General features: G+C 39.5%; 1 protein-coding gene across 2 annotated transcripts in view; it reads right to left on the bottom strand.

Annotated features, from left to right (window-relative positions):
- The window catches only part of ERCC6L2 (ERCC excision repair 6 like 2), a 131,913-nt gene that overhangs the window by 35,028 nt on the left and 69,346 nt on the right, over positions 1 to 27,539 (bottom strand). For both annotated transcript variants that reach the window (XM_054727095.1, XM_054727094.1), the window contains exons 13-16: positions 20,163 to 20,262; positions 9,787 to 9,939; positions 5,438 to 5,515; positions 3,006 to 4,155 (exon numbers count right to left, since the gene is read on the bottom strand). In XM_054727095.1, coding sequence (XP_054583070.1) covers positions 3,006 to 4,155; positions 5,438 to 5,515; positions 9,787 to 9,939; positions 20,163 to 20,262 — 1,481 coding nt within the window. The remainder of the gene's footprint in view (positions 1 to 3,005; positions 4,156 to 5,437; positions 5,516 to 9,786; positions 9,940 to 20,162; positions 20,263 to 27,539) is intronic.

Below are 27,539 nucleotides of genomic sequence, written 5' to 3'. Positions count from 1 at the left end.
CTGAGTGGGTGCATGGGGCGGAGGCAAGAAAACCTGAGGGCTGGAGCAGGCCAGCACTCAGGAACTTCCCCAACTGACCCACGGGGGCTTCCAGGTCAGGGCCACACAGAGAGGAAAAACTTCCGGAAGGGAGTCAAAAGGAGGAGGATAGAAAGACAGGAATGAGGAAATGAGAAGATCCATCAAAGGAGGGGAAGGGATAGGGACAGGAAATCCCACCACAGTTTTGAAGATTATACAAAGGTCACAGATATGGATCTTTGTGAAGTTACAAAAATGTTCCTAAACTCTGCCTCATTTTAAAAATGCAGGGAAATTTTTTTATAATCAGGAAGAGGGTCAACTCTCATAAAAATTATGAGAGAATAAGCAGCAGAATTTATCCCTATAATGAAAACATGCCAGATACATGTGCTCACAAAACAAATTAAAACAGTAACTGATTTCAAAATGAGGTAAAAGAGTTCAAGAAAATAATAAAACACAGAAAACAACAACATAAATCAGAATTAAAATAACTTAGAAATAGGTGGCAGAACTCGGGAAAAACTCAGAAATTAAAAAAAATTATTTCAGCCTGGCCAGTCTGGCTCAGTGGTTGAGTGTTGACCTAAGAACCAGGAGGTCACTGTTGGATTCTCGGTCAGGGCACATGTCTGGGTTGCAGGCTCAATCTCAAGTAGGGGCCTCGCAGGAGGCAGCTGATCAATGATTCTCATCATTGATGTTTCTATCTCTCTCTCCCTCTCCTTTCTTCTCTAAAATCAATAAAAAGTATTTAAAAAAATTATTTCAGAAATAAAGACTAAACTAGAAAGAACATAAGATGGAATGAACACAACAGATAAGCAAAAAGAAATTAAAAAGATATAAAAAAAGATTTGAGAGAATGTGACAAATTCAGGTAAAGAAGAATGAACATTCGAGTCACAGAGTCTCTGAAGAAGACCAAGCAAACAAATAAAACAAGTAACTAAAAACACTAGTATAAGAAAGCTTTCCTAAAATAAAAACCAAGTTGAAACTATATTATGAGAATACTGACCAACACTGCTATGGACTGAACGTTCTTCCTCAATTCATATGTTGAAGTCCTAACCCTAGGGCCACGGAATTTGCAGTTGGACTTTGGGAAACAATTAGGTCACTAGGGTAGGCCCTAAAGAATGGGATTAGTGCCCTTATATGAAGAGACAGAAGAGAGATGATTTATCTCTCCACCAGGTGAGACACAGCAATAAGGGGGCCATCAGTAAACCAGGCAAAGGGCCCTAACCAAGAACCTAACCATGTTGGCATTGTGATCTTAGACACCCAGACTTAGAATTGTGAGAAATAAATGGTAAGCTACTTAATCTATGGTAGTTGATTATAGCAGCCTGAGCTGAATAAGACAAACACCAAAACACAACCTAGTAAAATTACTGGACAATAATGAAAAGAACAAAAAATGCTTTGAGTGTCTAGAAAAACAAACAAACAAACAAACAGACAGACACATAACACAGCACTTCATGCCAGAAGAAAATAAAGCTACATATTTAAATTACTTAAGAAAATGTGAGCCAAGAATTTTATATCTAGCAAAAATGACTTTTAAGTATAAAGGGCATAAACTGTTATCAACAAGAATCTCAGAGACTATTCTCATGAGTACTTCCTGAGGGAGCTTCTAGAAAACAAGCTTCAGAAGACCGAAATGACTTGAGAAACATTGACATAAGGACTAATGGGGAGCGTTGAATTTATAGTTACCTGCAAACCAAGAATAAATTAATTCTAAGAGGGGAGGCTATGTAACACAATGTCTGCAAGTTCCAATACTGTGGACATAGTATATCTACTTTAAAAATAGGAAGAAATGGGAGGGTATGTTTTCAGGAATCATAATGTAGTATTATTGGTATTTTTACTTTTATGACTTTTATATAATATGGGATAAAACAAATGAGTAATTATGGAACATTATAATTAAACTAGAGGCCCAGTGCATGATTGAATCATGCACGTGTAGGGTCCCCTACACGCTTTCGCTTTCAATCACGGGGGAGCTGGGTGCCTGTCCGCTGGTGCACCAGGCCTTTCAGAAGCCTCCGACCTAGTGTCTGAGCGGAAAGGCATCCAGCTGCCACGCTTTTGCTTTTGATCGCGGGGAGCTGGGTGCCTGTCCGCTGGTGACTCCCGCCCCCTGCGCCTCTCAATGGCCACTGAGGGGGGCTGCCGCGGACACCTGGCTACCCTGCCGTTGAGAGGCACAGCTGGGTGTCCGCAGCAGGCCCCCTCAGCGGCCGCGGATCTGGCCGTTGAGAGGCGCAGGGGGCGGGAGTCCCGCCCCCTGCGCCTCTCAACAGCAGGGTAGCCCCCCTCAGTGGCAGCGGATCTATGCCTCTCAATGGCCGGATAGGCCACCCTGAGTCCCGCCCCCCAGCCTCCTGCCGCCCAATCGTGGGCGTAGCGGAGTGATGGTAATTTACATGTTACTCTATTATTAGATAGGATCATTACCTATATGCTTAAGAACCAGAATTAGCATTATAGAGGAAATGGTATACAAATGTAACACATAAGAGGTTTAATAAAAGCTCTATAGTCTCAAATTATCAATATAAATGTGCAAGTATCAATATAAATTCATGAAGTATTTAATCATATATAAAATGCACATATATGTATATAAATACATGTATACATAAATACATCTACACTAATAAAAGAGAAACATGCAAATTGACTGTCACTTCACTGTGCCCACCAGCCAATCAGGAGTATGCAAACTATCCCAACAAAGATGGTGGTGGGGCAATGTAGAGGATTCTGGGGGAGATGACAAAGTTTTCTACCTTGACCTAGGTGGTCTTCCCTTTATCCTGCCACCCACCCACTTTCCTATTTGTGCCTCACTGTAGCATCTCGATTATAAAGAGCTATTTCACAAGCTAACTCAAGAATCTCTTACAGAACTATTTAACAAAACAAGTAAATTTTCAGAAAGTATCTGTAGTTACCTAAAAATTTATCCATTGATTCATACATCTGCTCTTGATTGGCAATGCTGTCATTTGAAAATTTCATTGGTTTTCTTGGTACTAAAGTGCTGTTTTTCTTATGCCGAGGCAATTTGGAAGAGAAACCAATTTTATCTTTAATAGTTTTTGGTCTATGTTTCTGTTTGGAGAAATCGATGTGGCTAACAAAAAAGTCATCATCTGAGGATGAAAAATCATCAATAACCTGAGAATTACAATCTTCATCTGTTGCATACAGTTGGTTTGCTTTCTTCATTGTTTTAGAAAAAGTGTCAAGTTCCCTTTTATTTTCCTTTTTTCTCTTGAACCTCAAAGAACTAGTAGCTCTTTGTTTTCTTACTCTTGACTTGGAGGAAATGTCGATGTCATCAGACTCATCACTAATATCACTACTACCTTTTCTTTTCATAATAGACTTCAGGGTCCTGCTCTTAGGATTTAATTGTTTTGAAATTAGTCCACTTCCTCTGACATCGGTCTTTCTATCATCACCATCATTTGTTATTTTTATAGGGTTTTCTGTTTCAGAATCTTCAGATCTATCCGCGGGTGGCCTAGACTTCATACTGCTCTTACGGGATTTCTGAGTTGTATATTGTGTGGGGAGGATGACATCACTATTTTCCGATTCTGTGTCATTCTGTAAAATGCAATGGTCATCAGCTGTATTTTTAAAAATTTTCTTATCAGACTCAGAAGAAACAGACTGTTCTAAAATCTTTTTACTTTTATCAAAAACACATTTTTCACTTGGCTTTAGGATATTAGCTAATTTCTGATGTTTTGAAGTACCACGAGGGACTTGATTCTTCTGACAACCAACATCTTTGGCTTCTGCTGAAAGGCATGGGGGCTGCTCATCAGGACTTTCATTGTCAGATGCAGTATTTTCATCACTGTCATCAACTGCTTTCCATTTTGTCTCGAGCAATTGAGAGAAACCACACTGGAGTAAGGTGAACTGTCCAGGAGGACCGGAAGCTTTACTTGAGTCAGATGCTTTGCCTCTGGCAGATTTGACTCTTGAGTTGTCCACCAATTCATCGTCACTGAGATCACTGCATAGACCATGTGCATCTTTTGCCGGTGGTTCTGCACCTTTGGGTTCTTGACAGTCAGGCTCTCCAGGCTATGACAGAAATATTAGAAAATGTCAAGAGAATGACATCAAATCTATCATACTGGAAAGGAATTAAATTTGGGCAGATAACTTGTACAAGTCTATTATGTGGTATTTTGTAAAAGTACACTTAATAAACAAATGTAAAGGATTTAATATTATAGTCTGGTACACTATTTTCTTTTTTCTAGTTTAACAACTTTCTCAAAATAAATAGAAGTTTAAGCTAGAATACCATGTGACCATTCTGGCCTCAAAAGGGAAAAGCTCACAACTTATTGCTTACTGTAATCCAGCAGATGCTGCTCATCGTGTTTTGAGGAGACAAACAGGAGTTAACAAAGAAAAGAATTTGCAACTGGAAAATGGTTCTATCAATTAAAAATAAAAATAAGATCAAACAGAATCTTGACAACCAGAAGTAAAGAAAATATTGAAGCTATTTTGAAGCAAAATTTGCTATAAATTTAAATCCATATTTAATTTTTTCACATCAGTCAGAGCTAAGTATATCTTTCAGTTTCCTAAAACTGAGGCTTTATTAGTCAACACTTCTGGGAAAGTATTATCTAGCAATACTTCTGTCAACATTTGCTATTCATGTATTTCTACAAATTATAAATATATACCCCTAAAAACAAACAAGAAAAAACCAGCAACAACAATTTAAAAATCTGCATATAATTTTTACTTTTAAAAGATCCTTTGATAACAAATATAGATTTTGTATATGTGAGATAACAAACTACTAAAAAGACTGTAGGATCAAGGACTGAAATAAAATATCTACTTAAGAGAATAAGTTTGATGTTTGGATTTAATAATCTTAAATATACTTAGACTGCTATTTCCCCACTTAATTTGTTGTCTAGTAAAAATTATTTTAAAAGGAGACTTATGTAATATTTTAAACAATAAAGAATTTAAAGTTAAAAAAAGAATTCACAGGAATAAAATAAAAAAATTAAAAAACTATCAACATAAAAAAAATCATTTTAGCTTGGATTGGTCACTTACACAGTGTATTTAATTTTGGACTTACAGTTTGGTGTAGTTAAAATTCCAGTGTAGATATAAATGCCCGATGGGCGCTCTTGTTCTTATGATACAAAATGTTAAATTAGCCTAAATTGTTAATTTTACTGACAGTCTTAATTTTGTGTCCTTGACTTTTTTTAAGAAGGCATTTTCTTTACACATTGAAAAATGAAGGAGAAAGGGGAGGAAACTTAAAATTGTCACAGTCCATGTTTTCTAGGCGTTTTGGGCTACAGATTCCAACATTGCTTACTGGTTCTTGTTGTTCTTGAGGTTCCTCTTTCAACCACGTTGTGGCTGTCATGACCCCTGCTTCCACTTGGCCTTCTCTCTATGAAGAATGCAAATAACCGTGTAAAATATGGGGGAAAAAGCACCCAGATAAACAACAGCAATGGCATGCGAAAACTTGGCGTTAAGAAAGAGTGCACCTTGCTTTAGCTCTCTTAATTATTTTTAAATTTGCTAATTAAGGAACTCATATACACTTTATATAACATTTTAAAATACTCTTAATTCTTAGGTAGTGGAGTGGCAGAGCGAAAGCATGCTGGGCCCATAAAATACTCTTAATTCTTGTTTTAAAGCTTACTCTTTCAGATAGAAAACTAACAGTGCTTTTTAGCCAATTCCATTAAAAGCTATAGTAGGTAAGGGAGGGTGGGAAAATGTTATATGTATACATACAGTAATGTCTCCATAATAACCATGTCTATGTAATAATTATAGTAAGGACATACTGTCTACATTTCAAGCAGCACAGATAATGTTGAATACTGAGAACTTGATAGTATAGCCTATATTGCTAGTGTATTTATTGTTCATATTTATTAAAAGGTTTATTGATTCCTTAGGTATAGTAGTAGACCTCAAAAGGAAAAGGCCCATCCTAGTATGAAACTTAAAAAGGTCTTAATTATATAACAGGTTTTCTATATCTTTTGGGAAATATCTATAATAATCAAAGTATAATATGCAAATCGACCAAATGACCGAATAGCAGGACGAACTTCCAGACAACCATGCTATGTATGACACGCACTAGCGCCAGGCCAGCCAAGCGATTGCACCCCATGCCTGTCGCCCACAGAGGGAGGCAACTGGTGGTGGGGGAGGGGGAGCAGCGCTGCACAGATGAGATGGCAAGCAGTGGCAGGGGTGGGGGTGGGGCCAGCTGCCAGCAGCCGGGGGAAGGAAAGCCCCAATAGGCCCTGATCGCCGGCAAGGACTAGGGACCCTACCCGAGGGGTCCCGGATTATGAGAGGGTGCAGGGCCGGACTGAGGAACCCCCCCCCCCGCATGAATTTCATGCACCGCACCTCTAGTTTATGCATATAAAGCTTTTGGTATATCATTTAGCAGAGGTATTTAATTGCCTGAATTCTAGAATATTAAATTTTCTTCAAAAGGAAATTAATATATTTATCTTTTAAGGCTTTATTTGTTGATAGAATGAGGGGAAATAATACTAACCAGAGTTACAAATGTCCAGCTTATGAATACACAGACATACCAATGGCATGGTTCCAGCTACCTGGTATCTGAGAATTTCCCCTACAGATCTTTAGAGCATGATAAACAGTTCCTAAATTGCCATACTTTCTCTTGCAATGCCTAGAAGCTATTACTGAAAAGGAGTGGGGAGCCTCCTTCCCATGACTGACTTTCATCTTTCCAACAGGTACGAAATGGCAGTGCCAGAAACCCTCAAGAGATCAGAACCCCTTTGTGCAGCAACAGGCAACTGCAGTTTCCTGCTGCGGGGCAGCCCAGCACCTCGGAGACATGGTTAACGCCTCTGTCTTTCTCCTGCCCTCTGGCCCATCACACTATCACCCTGGCCCGAACCACGCCGTCTCTGGGCTGGTTACTGCATTACCTTCCTACCTCACTGCTTGCTCCCACTCTTGTACTTCTGCTGTCTAATTCTTAATATTAATCCAGGTAACGCAGATCAGACGATGTCCTGCTTCTGTTCAGAACCCTCTGATCGCTTGTTGGCTCCCTCAAATTCAGAGTCAAAGTTCCTGTATGTCCCGCTTCCTGTCAGGTCTCTGGCCCCATCTCGCTCTCTCGCCGACTCCACTCCAGCCACTCGGGCCTCCCTGCCATTTGCAATCATGCTGTTCACTCTCCTCCCTCAGGGCCTTTGCACTTGTTCCTGTGTCCAAATCACATCTTCCTCCCTGGTCTCTTCAAAGGGTCAAATGCAGTCCCACAGTGAGCTCTTCCTGGGCCACTCCGTTTACAATTGAAATGTGGTTTCCCTGACAGCCTCCTATTTCCCTTCCCGCTCTCATTTTTTTTTATTGAAGTACAGTTTACATATAACACTGTACACATTTAAGGTACACAGCATGTTGATGTGATACATGTATATACTACAATATGATTACCACTGTAGCTTTAGCTAACATCTCTATCAGGTCCCATAATGATCATTTTTTGTGTGGTGAGAACATTTATGATATTGCCCCTCAGCGATTTTAAAGTATTTAGTAGTATTGACTCTAATCACTGTGCTGGGCATTAGATCTCAGAACTTATTCATCTTCTACCTGCTCTATTTTTAGCCTTGGAATCTACCATCATAATATAGTGTAAGCTTCACTTACTTTTTTCTGCTTATTATTTGTCCCCCCAAATAGAATTTTTTTAATAGGCAGGATTTTTTTGGGGGTGTATTTTATTCATTTCTGTATACTTAGCTCTATGAACAGTACTTGACATTTAGTATATACCCAATAAATATTTGTGAAATGAACTCTCAATATCTAATTCTAAAGAGAAACTATGATGTAGATTTAAAAAGTCAATGAAAAATATAACTCAATTGCTCAGAAATCATCAGATTAAAAATGTTCTGTAAGTTCTACATCTTAAAACATTTTAAAGGGATTTATTATAGCTTTTAAAAATTAAAATGTATCACAAGAAATGAAATTCATCTTTTATGTTATGATACATGCTTTCATTATAGAGGGCTTAGCATAATAACATTTTAAAACACTGTTTGGCCAAAAGCAGCATGAATTTAACCAGGCCTGAATAATTTTAAAATCTGGTTGACAACAAATGAACAACTTTAACTCAATATTTAATAACTGAATGCCAATGATGTGCTTAGCAAGAACCATAAACAAAATAAAACCTGGGAGTCCTGTCATTAGTAAACAGACACTCCTAGAGAAGAAATAAAATATAGTTGGGACACCCAGAGAACAGAGAAAGTTCTATTTAATAACTTGCCATACAGATATGTCTTACCTAACACTTGTTTAACCAAAGAATAGGTGGCGATTCTCATAAAATAGAGAACTAAACTACGGTAAAAAATGGCATAAGTAATATAATGCTAATATATTTTATAGATAATGATTGCAAATTAGAAACATGAATGTCGGCTGGTATGTTGTTTAATACTCTGAGATGGAGGCAAGGTCTGAAGGAGCCCTGGAGGCCAAACAGGGATATTCAATAGATGAGAGAAAAGAAATGGGAAGACAAGTCTATAACAAGAAAGAGCATATTCAAAGAAAGGGACTTTAAATGGGCCACTCAATTCAGAATCAGTTACTATAAAATAACACTCAGCAGTAGACACTGGCAATGATGTAACAGTTCTAATAGTCACAGTGTACAAACAATATGCCCCTTCCTGTTAGCCATGAGTTAATGTTCACTTACTAGTATTCGGCTAGAGTCATACTGCTACCTGCTTATCATACGCTTTCTGATGTTACATTTCATTATGTAAATGTTCTCTCCCACCTCCCACCAAGATGGCCTAAGTTCTTTAAAGACAGGGACCAATTGTTCCTTGAACTATTTTTATGTTACCTAATGAATAAATGAAGTATAGAGTATTAAGGTTTTATTACAAAGTCCTGAAAATTAAGGAAAATATCCTTAATTCTAAGATTCAGTTTCTTCATCTATATGATGGGGGCAGGGGGGTGGTTTGAAAAAAAATGATAGTCCAGGATTTTATAATACTAAATGTCAACTAGAAAATAGGTTAATAGCCTCAGTAGTGTGGTATATTAAAGAATTTAAAAGATTTTTTAAAGGATATAAATATCTCATTTGAAGAATAAGAAACATCTGTATGCTGAGGATGAACACAACTGGGAGAGTTTGAAATATTGGTGTGGAATTTTTACTGGGAACAGAAAACAAAAATCTCCATGAGACATGGGAGTGCATCTCAGGGAATATTTGGTAACTTTTAATCAAAACACATTTTATACTTTTGTTTATTTAGGAAAGTATCTTTTTTTTTAGGTTCTGACTTCAACAGCTGTTTCAAAATAATAGACTCCTCTTTCCCAGTCTGAAAATGGCGTTGGAGGTCACACTATCTAGCATATGTATCTGTATTTGGTGTGTAGATTATTTATTAGTATGCATGGGAAAATCTTAGTATAGAGGTACAATAACTCATTTCTTATTTCTCAAGAAGTAGAAATTGTAAACATAAGGCATTTTTTATGAATAAAACCACAATTTTCTCTGAAAAGGCACTAGCAATTATATTTCAAGTTTCCTGAGGGAGAAAACTACGTTTAAAATATTGGAAAGGTCAGAGAACAATTTCAAACCTCCAGGATATCCTTTGTAAGACAAGACCCTTGAGGCCTCAGTTTGAAGAGATTATAGAGTCCAAAAAGCTCTCCTCGATGCTCTTTTGATCCTTGAACTGCTTCAAAATATCGCTTGGCATTTTCGCTTCCAACCACCACACACTGAAGTTGCTAAAACAGAAAAAAACACAAGATATTTTTGAAGTGTTTGCGCCAACAATATGTCAGAATTTCCTGGCATTCCATGTATATACACAGCTTTAGCTGGAGCAGGCAGATTCTCCTTAGGGAGGAAATTTTATTTTAATTTTCCTAGCAGATGTTGCCATTATGGTGAAATAATAATAATCTGGCCAGTCCTATTAAGAAGACTATTTTATCTATTTCTACCAACTCAGTCAAGATAACATCTTGAAGGACTATCCACCTGACATAAAATATTTAATAATATAGGCATACATTTGGATTCACTTTTCTCCTTTCCCGCTATTATTACAATGGGAACTACTAAAACTGATAGAAATAATTACTACATTATCAAAGTTAAATTATAATCTGAAGTAATTATATGATAACCATATTGGTGTCAAACTAACTGGCCATGGTTACATTGTCAGCTAACAGCAAGAACCCATTTACGGTTTAGAAACATTGCATCTTTGAAATAATTTTGAATAAAGAAAGAATATTAACATGGAACCCTTAAGGACATATGCCATTTTTGTATCAATATCAATGTGTCTATTTACTGGCTATTTTTAATGAATGTAATGTAAATACAATCTGATTAACCCCATGTATATTTTCAAGTTGCTTGCAAGAAACCAAAAAATGCACAGAATGAAAACAACTTCAGTCTATTGTTGATAGAAGGATTAGTAAGAAGTCACATGTTATTGTGATTATCAGAGTTGATTTGTACTATAATAAATTACTCTAGGCAACTAAAGTTATTCTTAATAGCTCCTATTTATCAAACACTTACTACATGTAAAGCAGTTTTACATTTTCTCATTTAATCCCTTAGAACCATATAAGACATTAACTTCTGTCCTGGCTGCTGTGCGTCAGTGGTAGAGCATCAGTCCACACACTGAAGGGTTGAGGGTTTGATTCCCAGTCAAGGTCACATATCTGGGTTGCAAATTCGATCCCTGGTTCTGATCAGGGCTCGTGAAGGAGGCAACCAATCAATGTGTCTTTCTCACACCAATGTTTCTCTCTCTCTCTCTTCTCTCTCTCTCTCTCTGTCCCCACATCCCCCCCCTTCTCTCTTCCACTCTCTCTAAAAACCAATGGGAAATATATCCTCAGGTGAGGATTAACAACAACAACAACAACAACAACAACAACAACAAAAAATATATATATATATATATATATATATATGAACATACATACTAGAAGCCCGATGCACGAAGATTCGTGCCAGAATGGGCCTTCCTTTCTCTGGCTGCCAGCACTGCCTTTGCTCTGGCCGGAGCCACCTTTCCGCTCCGGCCCAGAGATGCCTTTCTGCCTTCCTTATGTTGCTCAGAGGCCCAGAGCGGCCGGGGTGGTGCAGAATGCCTGCATTGTTGCCATGGCGACGACGCAAACGTCCCGTCCTGCCCCCAGCCACTTGGTGCCTGCATATGCAAATTAACCCACCATCTTTGTTGGGTTAATTTGCATAGTCATTCCTGATTGGCTGGTGGGCATCATGAAGGTACAGTCAATTAGCATGTTACTCTTTTATTAGGTAGATATATTATCTCCCTTTCAGAAATAAAGAAACTGGATTTGCTCTATTTTAGAAATAAAGAAACTTACATATAGGGCAATTAAGTGCCTTGGCCACAGCTACCCAGCTAGAAAGGGACATTTCTAGAATTTATAGAAATAATATAGGCATACATTTGGGCTGAATCCAAAATTTATTTGTAATAAATAATTTTTCACTTCTAGGATGTTACTATTAAAACAAGACTCTTGTGACCTTAGTTTGAAGAAGTTATGGATCAACATATCAGCTTAATCAATTCAATACCAATGTCCCAGAAGCATGGGCTACCGTTCTGGGAATACAGAACCACAATAGCAGTCAATGCACCCGATGGCCTCATTACCGATGATTTTACCCTTGCTTTTGACTTTATCTTAAACACTGTATTGTCAGACTGCAGCACTATCTATACTAATAAAAGGGTAATATGTTAATTAGACCTGGAGACCTTCTAGACATCCTTCCAAACAAACCCATGGTGGTGGGGCCGAGGCTGAGGCAGTTAGGGGCAATGAGGCCAGGAGGGGAGGGCAGTTGGGGGTGATCAGGCCAGTGGGGGAGGGCAGTTTGGGGCAAGCAGGCTGGCAGGGGCGGCCGGCCCATTGGGGGTGAGCAGGCTGGCGTGGGGGGGGCACTTGGGAGTGATCAGGCTGGCAGGGGGGGGGTAGTTGGGGGTAAGCAGGCCAGCAGGGGAGGGCAGTTGGGGGTGATCAGGCCAGCAAGAGGGGCAGTTGGGGGTGAGCAGGCTGGTGGGGGGGGGGCAATTGGGGGCGATCAGGCCAGCAGGGGGGGCAGTTGGGGGGAAGCAAGCCAGCGGGGGGGGGGGGCAGTTGGGAGTGATCAGGATGGCAGGGGGGCAGTTGGGAGCAATCAGGCTGGCAGGGGTGGCAGTTGGGGGCGAGCAGGCCAGTGGGGGGGAGGGAGATGGGGGCGATCAGGCAGGCAGGCAGGTGAGTGGTTAGGAGCCAGCGGTCCCAGATTGCAAAAGGGATGTCCGACTGCCGGTTTAGGCCCGATCCCTGGGATTGGGCCTAAACTGGCAGTTGGACATCCCCCGAGGGGTCCCAGATTGGAGAGGGTGCAGGCCGGGCTGAGGGACACGACCCCCCTGCATGAATTTCGTGCACTGGGCCACTAGTTAAATATAATTACCAAAAATAATATGTAAGCATTAAATCTGAATCTTGTAAGTGTAATACCAAAGTTTTATCACAAAACTTATAATCCAGTGGTTTAAGGGGATTAAGATGTGGACATCTTTGGGGGACCACTATTCAGTTCACCACAGTAAGAAGTGCAAAAAGAATTATGAGGCCTGTCAAAATGACAGAATTATAGAGGCCTGTCAAAATGACAGATGCTACCTTGATAGGGTTCCCACTGGTCAAAAATGAGATAGTTTGAGTATCAATGGCAGTCCTCAGGTTACGTCGGACTTGACGCACGTCATTTCGTGGTTACGTCGCCATCTCCCATTTATTTATAAAAAAAAGTTCCGTCATTTTGACGTATGTACATATGTGCTTTATGTTTTTTATTATTTATTTACCACAAGTAAAGATCAGGAATTGTTATCTTCCTTTTAAATTTTTTTTACTGCTTCACTTCATTACTGCTGTGTATGTGCTTCACGTGAGTGACGTAGGTGCTTATGTAGGTGGGTTCCGACTTATGGCAAAAATCGCATTACGTCATGCCGTAGGAACAGACCTCCGACGTAAACCGAGGACCTATCGTAGTCAATGAATTGTAATGTTACTAAAGTAGGAACCCATGAGTCCACACAGATTAAATAAATAGAAGAGAAGGGGAAATAAGCTCTCATGGTAGAATGCCAACTAATTTTTAAAAAGCAGGAATAATGGAAATAGAAAAATCACCATCTGACAACCATCATAGTGGTAGCTGATTCAGGAGGGAATCAGCAGTGAATGCTAAGGCCAATGGGTAAGGTTTGATGAGAGACAGAACATTAGCATAATCATAGAGATTTTCCCGTAATATATTTATCAATTACAACCAGAAAAAAATGGCAACTTGTAGTGGAGAAAGCCAGCAGACACAAACTTGCTTGGTGATCAAGGTTAACATCACCAACACTGGGGCATGGCACCACCATGTGCCTTCTGACCAGTGCAATGAGCAGAGCACAGAATTGCTTCATACTGTTCATGGCAAGGCTTCTGGACTTGAGTCTGGGCACGAGGAAACATCAATGACTGATAATGAAGGAGATCCTACACAGGGAAGGTTTTATTCTTTAAAACTATCAAGAACATGAAAGCCAAGGAAAGCTTATTCCAGGTATAAGAAAACTAAAGAGACACAAAAAGAAATGTAACCATGATCCTGAACCAGTTAGGAAAAAGGAAACATTACTAGGACAATTGGTAAAATCTGAATGGGTTCTGTGGATTACAAGGTAATGTATCACTATTAGTTTCTTGATTTGGATATCTTGAGTTTCCGAGAGGACAGTGGGGGGGAAAAGCAAGTTGCAGAACAATATGTAAAACTAAGTGTTTATAATGCATAAAATTTTTTTAATCCTCATCGGAGGATGTGTTTATTGATTTTAGAGAGCGAGAGGAAGGGGAAGAGGGGAAGAAGGGAAGAAGGGAAGAGAGGGAGAGGGAGAGGGAGAGAGAGAGGGAGAAAGAGAGAGACATTGATGTGAGAAACATCAGTTGGTTGCCTCACACAGGCACTCTGACTGGGGATCAAACCTTCAACGTAGGTATGTGCCCTGAATGGGAATTGAACCCCCAACCTTTTGGTGCATGGGACAATGCTCCAACCAACTGAGCCAACCAGCCAGGGCAAGCATAACACTACCTTTATATGTACATATAAATAAGAGAGTGTCCTTGTTCGGGGGAAATCCACACTAGACAATTTAGAGGTGATAAACCAGCAACTTTCAAATGGTTCAGAAAAAGAATAAAGTTCACAGCTGAGAGAAAGAGAAAGCAAATGGGGTGAAATGTGAACAACTGGGGAATTTGGATGAAGTTAATTCAGAATTCTTTGTGCTGTTCTCACAACTCTTCTGTAAATAAAAACGTATTTCTAAATATATCTATAAAAGATAAGTTTCTGAATGCCAAACTTTAGATTACATGCAATGTTCCAAACCTGAAGCACAGCTGCTGTGGACTTGTTCCTTTTTTTTTTTTTTTTTACTTTATTGATTTTTCAGAGAGAGCAAGGGAGAAACATCGATGTGTTGTTCCACTTACTTATGCAGTCATTGGTTGATTCTTGTATGTGCCCTGACCGGATGGAACTACAACGTTGGTGTATTGAGGCAATGCTTGAACCAACTGAGCTACCCTGCAGGGCTTGCTCTCTACGTTTTACATGTTTCTTTGACTTGGGGCTTCTTCCCTTCTTTTCCTTCTGTTCTCTTCTTCAACTATAAGACTGATAATGGTGGCTAACCACTATGCGGGTACAACTGAAATTAATATAAAATAATACTAAATGTAACTGTAATTTTAAAAAAAATTTAATTAAAAAAACATACAAAGGCTGATAATGGAACTTCTAGATCGAACCGTCATGTCCCCTAACTTTTCTTCCGTGTGTGTGTCTGTCTTTTTGCTCTGTAATGTAGAATTGTGTGGCTTTCTTTTAGATGAAAACTTTGTTCTTTGCTACTCAGCCTATCTTTGGAGTTTTTCATTGTTTGGGATTATTTTTCCTAGTACTCTGTTCTTGTTTCCAAGGTCCTACAACCTCACTTACTATTTGAATATATTCTTTATATTTCTTTCATAATCTCTTCGATTAATTTTGTTTTCTCTGAGGTTACTTCTTTTTTGGAGTGGCTGCATTAGTTCCTATGGCTCCTGTAATATGATCATAAACTTAGTGTTTTAAAAAACAGAAATGTATTCTCTTACAGTCTGGAGGCCAGGAGTCTGAAATCCGTGTCACTGGGCTGACAAGGTTTTGGCAGGGTCATGCCTTCTCCAGTCGCTCTCGGGAGAAACCACTCCTTGCCTCTTCCAGCTTCCCGTGGATGCCAGCATTCCTTAGTTTGTGACTACATTACTCCAATATCTGCCTCTGTGGCTACGTTGCCTTGTCTTCTGTCTGTGTCAGATTTCCCTTCGATTCTTTCTTAAAAGGCCAATTCTGATTTGGGCCACGCCGGGATAATCTAGGCCAGTGGTCGGCAAACTCATTAGCCAACAGAGCCAAGTATCATCAGTACAACGATTGAAATTCCTTTTGAGAGCCACATTTTTTAAACTTAAAATATATAGGTAGGTACATTGTTATTAACTTAATTAGGGTACTCCTAAGCTGGCCTTTGCTAAAAACTCAAGGGGCCAGAGCCGTATGTGGCTCTCGAGCCGAGGTTTGCCGACCACTGATCTAGGCTAATCTCCCCATCTCAAAATCACTAATTTAACCATAACTGCAAAGACACCGTTTTCCCACATGAAATAACATTTACAGGTTCCAGGGATTAGGACCTGATATCTTTGAGGACCATTTTCAGTGTTTATTTTCCTAAATTGTTAAATAATTATTTTTGTTGGGTATTCATCTGTCTTCAAATATTATGTTTATCTCACCCTACTACAGTGACTATTCAAAGTGGGGAGGTGCAATTTTCTGGGCAATGGGAGGAACTTTCTTCTTCTCGATCCCAGCAAAATGCTGCTCTACCTTGCTTCTTTGATCCCACTATTTCTAATTATTGTCTCTCTTGGGGGCAGACACCTCTGTTGGCTGTAATTCGGTGCAAAGGGATAATACTGTAAGGGTTAAACCATCTTGTTAGGTCATCAACAATACCCCAAAGAGAGGGTATCACAGTTACCCCCAAGCTCCCTTATTATTTTAGTATCTGGTAACTCTAAATTTGGAATATCCTACCCTTTTCAGTAGCCGTTTCCTGAGTTTAGTTTGGTTTCTTCTTCTAATCTGATCCCATCTGCTTTCTGTTTTTCAGGGTTCCTTATAATTTCTGGACCACAGAGTAAACTTTTCTTGTTTTCCAACATTTTTACAGGTGTTTCTTTTTTTTCTAAAAGTTATTTTTGGATATTTATTTTCCCCCAAAGATCTGAGAAACACGTGGGAGGCTAGAGTATGTATGCCATATGTACCCTTGGTTCAAAGTCCAATCAATCTTTTAAATCACATTTAATTTCCTCACATGATTGCCATCTTATATTTATTTGTGCCTACCAAGCTGTATGGCTGAATCTTCCCTAAGTGGCTCACTTTTAAAAAGTATTTTAATAAGAAACTAGATCCTACAAAGTTCTGAAAACTTAAATTATCCTCATCTTCTGAAGCCTTTTTATTATACAGTATATAATATACATTATATAATAGGCCATTTTATCTCATTATAGTCAAATGAATAGTTAAAAACTATATTCAGGACAAAATTAAGCTTAGAGTTATGAGTACACGAAACACAGAGTTTATTTTTGTATTATTATTTATTAATTACTGTATTATTTTCCATATAAACAATTGTAAACCTGCTTCTGCCCCACCCTGTACATATGTAGTAGCGGGACTATGAAAAATTACACAATTGAGGAAAAGACTCTTACTTGTGATAGGCTAAGATATTATTCTCAAGAACTGCTCCTAAGTTGAAAAAATAATATTCTACTTTTTTCCAAGATTGGTTAAACATGTTTAAAAAACTAATTTTTAAGTAGTTGTGCTATACCAGGGAACAAAAAGATGAAAGGCTTCTTATAGAGCTAAGTGCTTTAAGAGAAAACAAAAACTGCTGTGTACAGATCTATTTTTAGAATTAAGAAAACAGCATTAATTTTAAGATTGGATCATTCTTAGGTTAACTACCACCACATGTGGCAGATGTTTGCTCTTAAAGAAATGCCAACTAAATATATAGGGAGTAATTCAAATTTAACATATATAATTAAACTTGAACCTCATTCCAAATCTTCTCAAGTCAGCAATTATAAACTAAATAAACCTTGTTTATTTAGAGGCATAACTGGAATAGTAATTGATACCCTAAGGATATTAAAGAATTAATGCAATTTTAGATAAATACTAAAAGCACCAGCATAGTAGTTAGGGCCCCTGCGCCTGAGTCCTATGACTCTATTTACTGGGTGGCTCTGGGTCCCAGTTTCATTATGTACAACATGAAAAAGTTGCATTCACTATCTCTAAGGCACTTCTCCTCACTTTTTTTCATGTCATGGGAAATATAGAAAATGGCAACATATGTAACATATGAACATTTACCTGGAATAAACAGAGGTTGTTACTCAAAGCTGGCTTTGACCATCTTGCTGCTCAGAGTTGTGGGATGGATGTCCCAGTGCACCTGTATCGCATCTGTGGCATATCATTGTCTTGGCCCACAGTCTGGGAAACCGTGACCTCGCTACTCTGATTGTGCTATACACACTACTTGTGTTGGCACTTCTCGGGGCTTGTTAAGAATGAGAATCTTGCCCGGCTGGTGTGGCTCAGTGGTTGAGCATTGACCTATGAACCAAGAAGGAGGTCACGGTTTGATTCCCGGTCAGGGCACCTATCTGGGTTGCGAGCTCAATCCCAGGTGTGGGGTGTGCAGGAGGCAGCCAGCCGATCAGTGCTTCTCTCTCATCATTGATGTTTCTATTTCTCTCTCCCTCTCCTTTCCTCTCTGAAATCAATAAAAATATGTATTTTTTTAAAATGCAGAATCTTGGGCTCCACCCAGACCGACTAAATCAGAAGCTGTGTTTTAAGGATTCCCTAGATCAGTGGTTGGCAAACTCATTAGTCAACAGAGCCAAATATCAACAGTATAACGATTGAAATTTCTTTTGAGAGCCAAATTTTTTAAACTTGAACTTCTAACGCCACTTCTTCAAAATAGACTTGCCCAGGCCGTGGTATTTGTGGAAGAGCCACACTCAAGGGGCCAAAGAGCCGCATGTGGCTCTCGAGCCGCAGTTTGCCGACCATGGCCCTAGATGACTCATGTGCTCATTAAAGTTTAAGAAGTATTGCTGTAAGAAACTTTCAGCTCTAAAATTCAATGAACTTAAGAATCTGTTTTATAGAAGTATTAGTGGCCCGGTGCACAGATTCATGCACGTTGAAAGGAAATTAATTAAAAGAAATATGTCAATATTGTTATTTGCCTTTTTCTATAATAGAAGTGTCAACCAAATTCATGATCGACAATGACAGATCAAAACACACGCATGCAATTGGCGCCAGTGAGAGCTTTATATGTATCACACATGTGCGAGTCAAACTAGCCTTTTATATGTATACTAGAGGCCCAGTGCATGAAATTCGTGCACTGTGGGTGGAGGGTCCCTCAGCCTGGACTGCGCCCTCTTGCAGTCTGGGACCCCTTGCTCCTTACCGCCTCCCTGCTTGCTGCTCCTTACCACTCAGCTCGCTGTTCCTTAGTGCTGCTGCAGAGGCAGGAGAGACTCCTGTCACCGCCACTTCTCTTGCCAGCTGTGAGCCCGGCTTCTGGCTGAGCGGCGCTCCCCCTGTGGGAGCACACTGACCACCAGGGGGCAGCTTCTGCGTTGAGCGTCTTCCCCCTGGTGGTCAGTGTGCACCATAGCAACTGATCATTGTTCTCGTTGTTCCGCCAAAATGGTCGCTTAGGCTTTTATTATATAGATATAAACTTGCTTAATTAGAACTGCTTTCTGATTTAGCTAAACTTTTTCCAGCCCAGTGAAGCACCCCAACTTTTCTTTCAGGTAATTTCAGCAACACAACAGTAAATATCAACACGAAGCAGATTATTGTAGATCACGCAGAGAGAACAAAGGGTGAAATATTTAACTGCAGCAGTGTTTGACTATATTCTGCGCAGTGAGAAAACCTGAAGTCATTTTCAAGTTTCACCATTTTTTATTTCTTTTCAGTAGGATCAAGTTTCTAAACTTTCTAAATCTCCGTTTTCTGGCTAATGAAAAGAAAATAGGATTCTACCAAGTCTCCTATCTACCTACTCCAGGACTTCTGTGAGGATCAAATGAGATGAAGCACGGGAAAATGCTTCACAGACATTTGGTTGAACTGTAAAATGTGTGCACCTGGCTATAAAGCAAGTTGGGTTGCTAGGCTGAAGAAACTCCAAGGAAGCTAGTTGCTAGGGAAAGGAAGCCAGTTGTTGCTACGTGACATTATTACCTGGCACCCACAGTGACTGTTTCCAGGCCAGGCTGGGCTGTGGGCCACATTTTGTGCCATGGGGTCTTGGCAGCATTGGCTGCAATTTGGTGGGGTGTCGCTCCGGGGTGGTGGTGGGGCCTGTGTCCCATGTGGGGGAAGCCGAGTGTTGGTTTGTCGGTGCCAGGTCCATGGTGCCATTTATTTTTAAATGGCCAGTGTGTATCATGGCAGCTCCGGCGTTGAGTGTCTGCCCCCTGGTGGTTAGCGCACATCATAGTTACTGGTCGAAGTGTCTGCCCCCTGGTGGTCATTGTGCATCATAGCTACCAGTCAGCGGGACACTTAGCCTTTTATATATAATCTTAACAAATGCCATATTACAGTTAGGATAAAATTTAAAATATATTTTTACACATATTTGTTCCTAATTTTTGAAAACAGGCAAATGTTTACTTTTTAATTAAAAGAAGGAAAATATATTTACCTGTTTGTACACCTGCCGTAAGTACATGATCTCCTCCACAGTTCCCAAGGATATCAGCCTAAACACTTTGACATCTCTGCATTGCCCAATCCTATATGCTCTGCAAAAATATTAAAAACAGAAGCAAACAAAAACCAGGTGAAACAACTTTGGGTTCAGGCAGTATCTTTTGGACATAAAAATGGAAGATTACTGAAATTTTAATTTAAAAAGAAACATTTTATGTTTATATATGCTATACTATTTAATAATAGTGCAAAATAGAAATTCATATAAAAAGACCAGTCATGGAAAAGTATTATAGAAAAATGTACATATCAACTTTATTTCTGCTACAAACATTAGCTTTTATTGTCCAAATTTTTTTCTTAAATTTAGATTTTTCTTTTATTGTAATCTTAAACTTAAACTTATGAATGTTCCCAAATCATTCCATTTATATAAAACTCTCAAAAATACAAACTAATGATAGAAAGCAGATCACTGGCTGCTTGGGAATAGGGACTTGGAGAGGGGCAGGAGAGGGATTATAAAGTAGTGTGGATGAAAGTGGCCACTTGCTAACCTGACAAGCTCAGGGGAGGCCTGCATGGCAGTCTTGCAAACTCAAAGACCTAAAGTAACCACAAAGGATGGTCTGAAATTTAACTAAAAGCAGTTATGGTAGGTGGTCACCTCCTAGCCCTGTATCTTCCCTGACAACATAGACCTTTACCTTAACTGAACTTAATATCTTTTTGCATCTATGATAACATATCATTGAAATGTCAGGGTAACTTGTAACTTCCCTTTTTTCCGGACCCCTCAGGGTACAACCAAATGTCCTGGGCTCCAGGACAGAGACACAAATTCCTTCATTGTTATTGTTATCATGTTAATTGTTGACTATAAACTAATCCTGTACCCACCCAAGTAATGTGTCAATGTGTCTATCATTTCACTTTTTACCCAATCCCAGAGGTTCCCCGCCTCCTGTATCTATAAAACAAGGATAAAAACAGCCATTCTCTGGAGCATATCCTAATTCATTGAGATTCTGCTTCCCGGAAGCTGTTGATAGCTAGGCTCAAATAAGTTCACAAAAATTCTTTACAGGTTTGGATATTTTTACACTAACAGTAGCAAAAGGAAAATTTGGGGTGGGGATGATGGATAGAGTGACTATTATTGTGGTGATGGTTTCACAGTTGTACGCATATATCAAAACTTATTAATTGTACACTTTAAACATGAGCAGTTTATTGTGTATTAATTACATCTCAATGAAACTGTATTGTTTAAAGAAAGGAAAAAAAAACCTGGGGAAAAGCAGTTAATCAGCTGGTGAGGCTATAGAAGTGCAGATTGGTGGTCCTCATCCAGAGATTCCCCTGGGGGCTGTCTGCCGGAGTCACTCAGCTGACTAGTATCCCAGGTGTTTTGGTAGGAACCACAGTGCTAATTAAAACTCTAACCTGACTCACAACACTGGTTAACTGTGGTTCTAGTCCCTGCAGGTTCTCCCAGGTGGAGCTTTAATAGATGCTCTGAATGAGGTCATCTGCTCCTAAATACCTGTTACAGTCACCAGGGGGTCACGTGCCAGGCCATACTGCCTCAAGCTTGAAAATGTTACAATCTGTGAGTATATGATTTTGACCTTGTAAAGTTACTCTATGTTGTTATAGTTGGTGCTCCTTGTGCCTCTGTCACCCCCTTGTCCTCACAGAGGGCTTTACAAGAGGGCATCATGGGGTTCCAGAAATCTTATAGCTCCACAGGGGATGGGGGCTCCTGTGACAGCTCTGAGAATGAGAGGTGACTGCAGTGCCACTTCCATCCTGTAGCTTAGACACAGAGGGGCTCACAACCCCTTTGTCTCCCACCATGCATCTGGGGTCTAAATTTTTTTTTAAATGGATTTAAGGAAAGTCTTTTGGGTGTATGGCCATCAAACTGTTATCCAATTGTTTGGTGAATGGGATAGATTGTTAGAGTACATACTAGAGGACCGGTGCACAAAATTTGTGCACGGCGGCGGGGGGGGGGGGGGGGAGGTCCCTCAGCCTGGCCTGCCCCTCTCGCAGTCCAGGACCCCTTGGGGGATAGCCCGCAGTCAGACATCCCTCTCGCAGTCCGGACCCCTCACTCCTTACCGCCAGCCTGCAGCGGAGGCAGGAGAGGCTCACGCCACTGCCGCTGCGCTCGCCAGCCATGAGCCCAAATTCTGGCTGAGGGGCACTCCCCCTGTGGGAGCGCACTGACCACCAGGGGGCAGCTCCTGCATTGAGCGTCTGCCCCCTGGTGGTCAGTGCACGTCATAGCGACCAGTCGTTCTGCCGTTCGGTCAGTTTGCTTATTAGGGTTTTATTATATAGGATTCCTTAATCTTTAAAGACAAAAAGCTTGTGTACATGTTACTTTGGACCTATGCTTCATTTTCTTGGTACATAAAGTAGAGATATGTTATATGATATATAACCATGTAGAGGCAAGTTATATGATATTTGACCATGTAGAGGCAAGTGTCCAGAAACGGATACATAGTATGGAGATCAAGATTATTCTTTTTTCCCTTTTTATTCTTATTGACTTCATAGAGGAAAGGAGAGGGAGATGGAAACATCAGTGATGAGAGAGAATCATTGATTGGTTGCCTCCTGCACACCCCGCCATTGGAGATTGAGTCCCCAAGCCGAGCATGTGCTCTGACCGGGAATCGAGCCATGAACTCCTGGTTCATAGGTCCATACTCAACCACTGAGCCACGCTGGTCGGGGCTCCTCTTAACAGAGTCAGTGCAAGGGCAGGGAGGAGAAGAGAAATGTTGTTCATTTAGTTTTATTGTCAACTAACTTTCATTGAGAACCACAGGACTGTGCTTTACGGGAATACTGGGATAAATAAGATACTAGGTCTTGATAGCCTAGATGAAAAAGAACAAGATTACAACAAATATCATAAGACAAAGAAAAAGTAGAGATTTTTCTGTGGTTTTCATTTGACCATTTTACTTGACAGCTGTCAGTGGCAAGAGGCTGATTAAGTATGTAGGCTTTTTAGTAAGACTATGTGGTTTCAGATCCTGACCCTGACAATTACTGGCTATAAACTTGAGCAAATAAATTATTTTAATTTCTATAAGGACAAAATAAAACCATATCTGATTTGCTTTGACTGACATATATCTAATGTGACATCTTATACATAATACTAAGTGTTCAATAAATATTGAAAAAAAGATATATCTCCATTTTAAAAAACACAACACACAAAAATACTGAGCCTAAGTCCTTCATAAAATTGTACATCTTTGATATCCTCTCAATTTCTTCTAAGATTATTTAATAACTAGAGGCCCGGTGCACAAAATTCATGCACGGAGGGGGGTTGTCCCTCAGCCCAGCCTGTACCTTCTCCAATTTGGGACCCCTCAAGGGATGTCTGACTGCCCATTTAGGCCCGATCTGGGATTGGGCCTAAATGGGCAGTCGGACATCCCTCTCACAATCCAGGACTGCTGGCTCCCAACTGCTTGCCTGCCTGCCTTCCTGATTGCCCCTAATCGCTTCTGCCTGCCAGCCTGATCACCCCCTAACCACTCTGCTGCCAGCCTGTTTGCCCCCAACTTCCCTCCTCTGCCGGCCTGGTTACCCCTAACTGCCCTCTCCTGCAGGACTGATCACCTCCAACTGCCCTCCCTTGCAGGCCTGGTCCTTCTCAACTGCCCTCCCTTGCAGGCTGGGTGCCTCCCAACTCCCCTCTCCTGCTGGCCATCTTGTGGTGGCCATCTTGTGTCCACATGGGGGCAGGATCTTTGACCACATGAGGGCAGCTATATTGTGTGTTGCAGTGATGATCAATCTGTATATTACTCTTTTATTAGATAGGATAGAGACCTGGTACAGGGGTGAGGGCCAGCTGGTTTGCCCTGAAGGGTGTCCCTGATCAGGGTGGGGTTCCCTTGGGGCGTGGGGTGGCCTGAGCGAGGGCCTGTGGTGGTTTGCAGGCTGGGCCACACCCCCTGGCAACCCAAGAGGAGGCCCTGGTATCTGGAATTTATTTTCCTTCTACAATTGAAACTTTGTAGCCTGGAGCAGAGCCAAGCCTGGGGCTCCCTCTGAGGCCTGGCAGCCATTTGTGTTGGGGTTATAATTGAAACTTTGTTGCCTTAAGCGGGTGGGCCCGGCCAGGGTGTGTGGAAAGCTTTGCTTCCCCTGTTGCCGGCGGCAACCCTGACCTGCTCTCTCAAGCTCCATTCTGCCGCCATTTGTTTGAATTTGTTTACCTTATATAATTGAAACTTTGTAGCTTGAGTGGAGGCTTAGGCCTGCAACTGGCTGGCAGAAAGCTTGGCTTCCTCTGTTACCTAGGAAACCTTGCTCTCTGTGCCTGTAGCCATCTTGGTTTGGGTTAATTTGCATACTCGCTCTGATTGGATGGTGGGCGTGCCGTGTGGGCGTGGCTTGTAAAGGGTGTGTTGGAGGTATGGTCAATTTGCATATTTGTCTATTATTAGATAGGATTTTTTCACGTCATCTTTAGTCAATCTTAATCATTTATATTCTAGAAAATGTTAGATGTTATAAATAAATACTCTTGATACTTATTGGGCCGTTCTACTTCTTAAGCATTTCTGTGTATTTGCCTTTTCCCCTCAGCTTAGGCTTTTCAAAAGTTTGTCTATTTTACTCTTTTCAGTGAGTGATTTATTATGTTTTGCTTTTATTTTAATAATGTGATAATTTATACAATTTCCTCTATTTTCCTTAGGTTTACTTTACTTTTCTATTTTTCTAAATATCTTTCTTTTACTTTCTGTCTTTCTTTTCTAAGAAATAAATTTTACATTGTAAATTAGTATCAGAACTTAAATATTGATATAGTGATTTCACTGTTATTTATTTCTAAATAATCAGTTCTTATCTGTTTATTTCCTTGTTTTTTATTATTTATAAAAATTTAATCATTTAAACAATTTTTATTAAAAATTAATTTATTTAAAAAATATGTTTTTATTGATTTTAGAGACAGAAAAAGGGAGAGGGAGAGGGAGAGAGAAACATTGATTGGTTGCCTCCCACAAACAACTCAACCAAGGATTGAGCCCGCATGTACCCTGACCCAGAATTGACTTGGTGACCTTTTGATGCCCAGGATGACACTCAACCAACTGAGCCACACTGGCAGGGCTAACCATTTTGAAATGTACAGTTCAGTGATATTAAGTATAAAGACACTGCTGTGTGACCATCATGACTATCTTCTTTACAGAACTTTTTCACCTCCCTCAACTGACACAGGGCTCAGTAAATAATCACTCCCTACTCCCCTCTCCCCCGCCCCACCATCCCCTAACCCATCACTCTCCTTTCTGTCTACGAATTTGACAAGCCTGGGTATCTCATGAAAAAAAAAAAAAAATATATATATATATATATATATATATATATATATATATATATATATATATATATTTTGTGGTGAAAACGGAAGTCCTTTCCTCATTGCTGTTCTTAGAGAAAAAACTTTTAATCTTTCACCACTGACTATGATGAGAGCTCTGGGTTTTTTACAAATGGCCTTTATTATGTTGAGGTAGTTTCCTTCTATTCATAGTTTGTTGGAGTTTTTTATCATGAAAGGGTGTTGAATTTTGTCAAAAAGCCTTCTCTGCAACAACTGAGATGATCATGCTAATATGATGTATTTCACTGACTGATTTTATAGAATGTTGAACTATCCTAGCATTCCAGGAATACATCTAACTTGGTTATGATGTATCATTGTTTTAATATGCTACTTAATTCAGTTTGCTGGTATTATATTAAGGATTTTTGCATAATTATTCATAAAAAAATACTGGTTGGTAGTTTTATTTTCTAGTAGTATCTTTGCCTGGTTTTGGTATCAGAGTAATGCTGACTTTACAGAATAAGTGAGGAAGTGTTTCCTCTTCTTTAATACTTTGGAAGGGTTTGAGAAAAACTGGGGTTAATTCTTTTTTAATGTCTGGTAGAATTCACCAGCGGAGCCATCTATCGGGTCCTGGTCTTTTGTTTATTGGGAGGTTTCTGACTGATTCCATCTCCACAGTCATTATAGGTCTTTTAAGATTTTTCTGTCCATGATCCAGTCTTGGTAGGCTTCTAGGAATTTGTCCATTTCATCTAGGCTATCGAATTTGTTGGCATACAATTATCCACAGTGGTCTCTTAAAACCTTTTACTACTTCTATTTCATTGAAATTTTGATGGGAATTGCACTGAATTTGTAGATAGTTCTGAACAGTATTGATAGTTTTGAACAGTATTGATTGACACCTTAATAATATTAAGTCTTCCAGTTCATGAACACAGGATATTTTCCTACTTACTTGCATATTTTTCTTTGCGTATAGATCTTTGTCTGGCTTTAGTATCAATGTAATATTGGCCTCATAGAATAAATTAGGAAGTATTCCTTCTTCCAATTTTTGGATGAGTTTGAAAAGAATTGGTATTAATTCTTCTTTAAATGTTTAGTAGAATTCATTGTGAAGCCATCTTGTCCTGGGGGCTTTTGTTTGTTGGCAGTTTTGATTACTGACTGCATCTTTTTACTAGTTGTAGATCTATTCACATTTCTTATTTCTTTATGATTCAGTCTTCATAGGCTGTATGTTTCTAAGAATGTATTAATTTCTCTAGGTTTTACAACTTCTTGGTATATAATTTTTATAGTTCTGTCTTATAATTCTTTTCATTTCTGTAAAGTCAGTAGTAATGTCCCTCTTTTCATTTCTGATTTAAGTTATTTAAGTCTTCTTTTTTTTCTATCTGGCTAAAGGTTTGTCAAGTTTGTTGATCTTTTTGAAAAAACAACTGTTGGTTTTGTTAATTTTTCTATTTTGTTTTTTAGTCTCTATTTTGTTTATCTCCACTCTAATGCTTATTATTTCCTTCCTATTGCTTCCTTTGAGTTTAGTTTTCTTTTTTAAAATATGGTTTTAATTGACTTGAGAGAGGAAGGGAGAGAAAAACATCCATGTGAGAGAGAAACATTGATCTGCTGCCTCCTATATGCCCCCAACCAGGGATTGTGCCCCTCAACCTGGGCATGTGCCCTGACAGAGTCCACCAGCAATCCCTTGGTATATGGGATGATGCTCAACCAACTGAGCCACACTGGCTAAGGCAGTTTGTTTTTATTTTTCTAGTTCCTTAAAATGTTAGGTTAAACTGTTGATTTGAGACCCTTCTTCTTTTTTAATGTAAGCATTTACAGCTATAAATTTCCCTTAGCATTGCTTTTGCTGCATTCTATAACTTTCAATTTATTGTAATTTAATTTTTTTCAAGGTATTTTCTAATTTTCTTTGTGATTTTTTTTTTTTTGATCCAGTGGTTGTTCCGAGAG

Source organism: Eptesicus fuscus, chromosome 15 (genome assembly GCF_027574615.1).
Source record: "Eptesicus fuscus isolate TK198812 chromosome 15, DD_ASM_mEF_20220401, whole genome shotgun sequence".
Lineage (NCBI taxonomy): Eukaryota > Metazoa > Chordata > Mammalia > Chiroptera > Vespertilionidae > Eptesicus > Eptesicus fuscus.
Note: the sequence above shows the minus strand (reverse complement) of the source record. Positions and strands in the feature narration are given on the sequence as shown.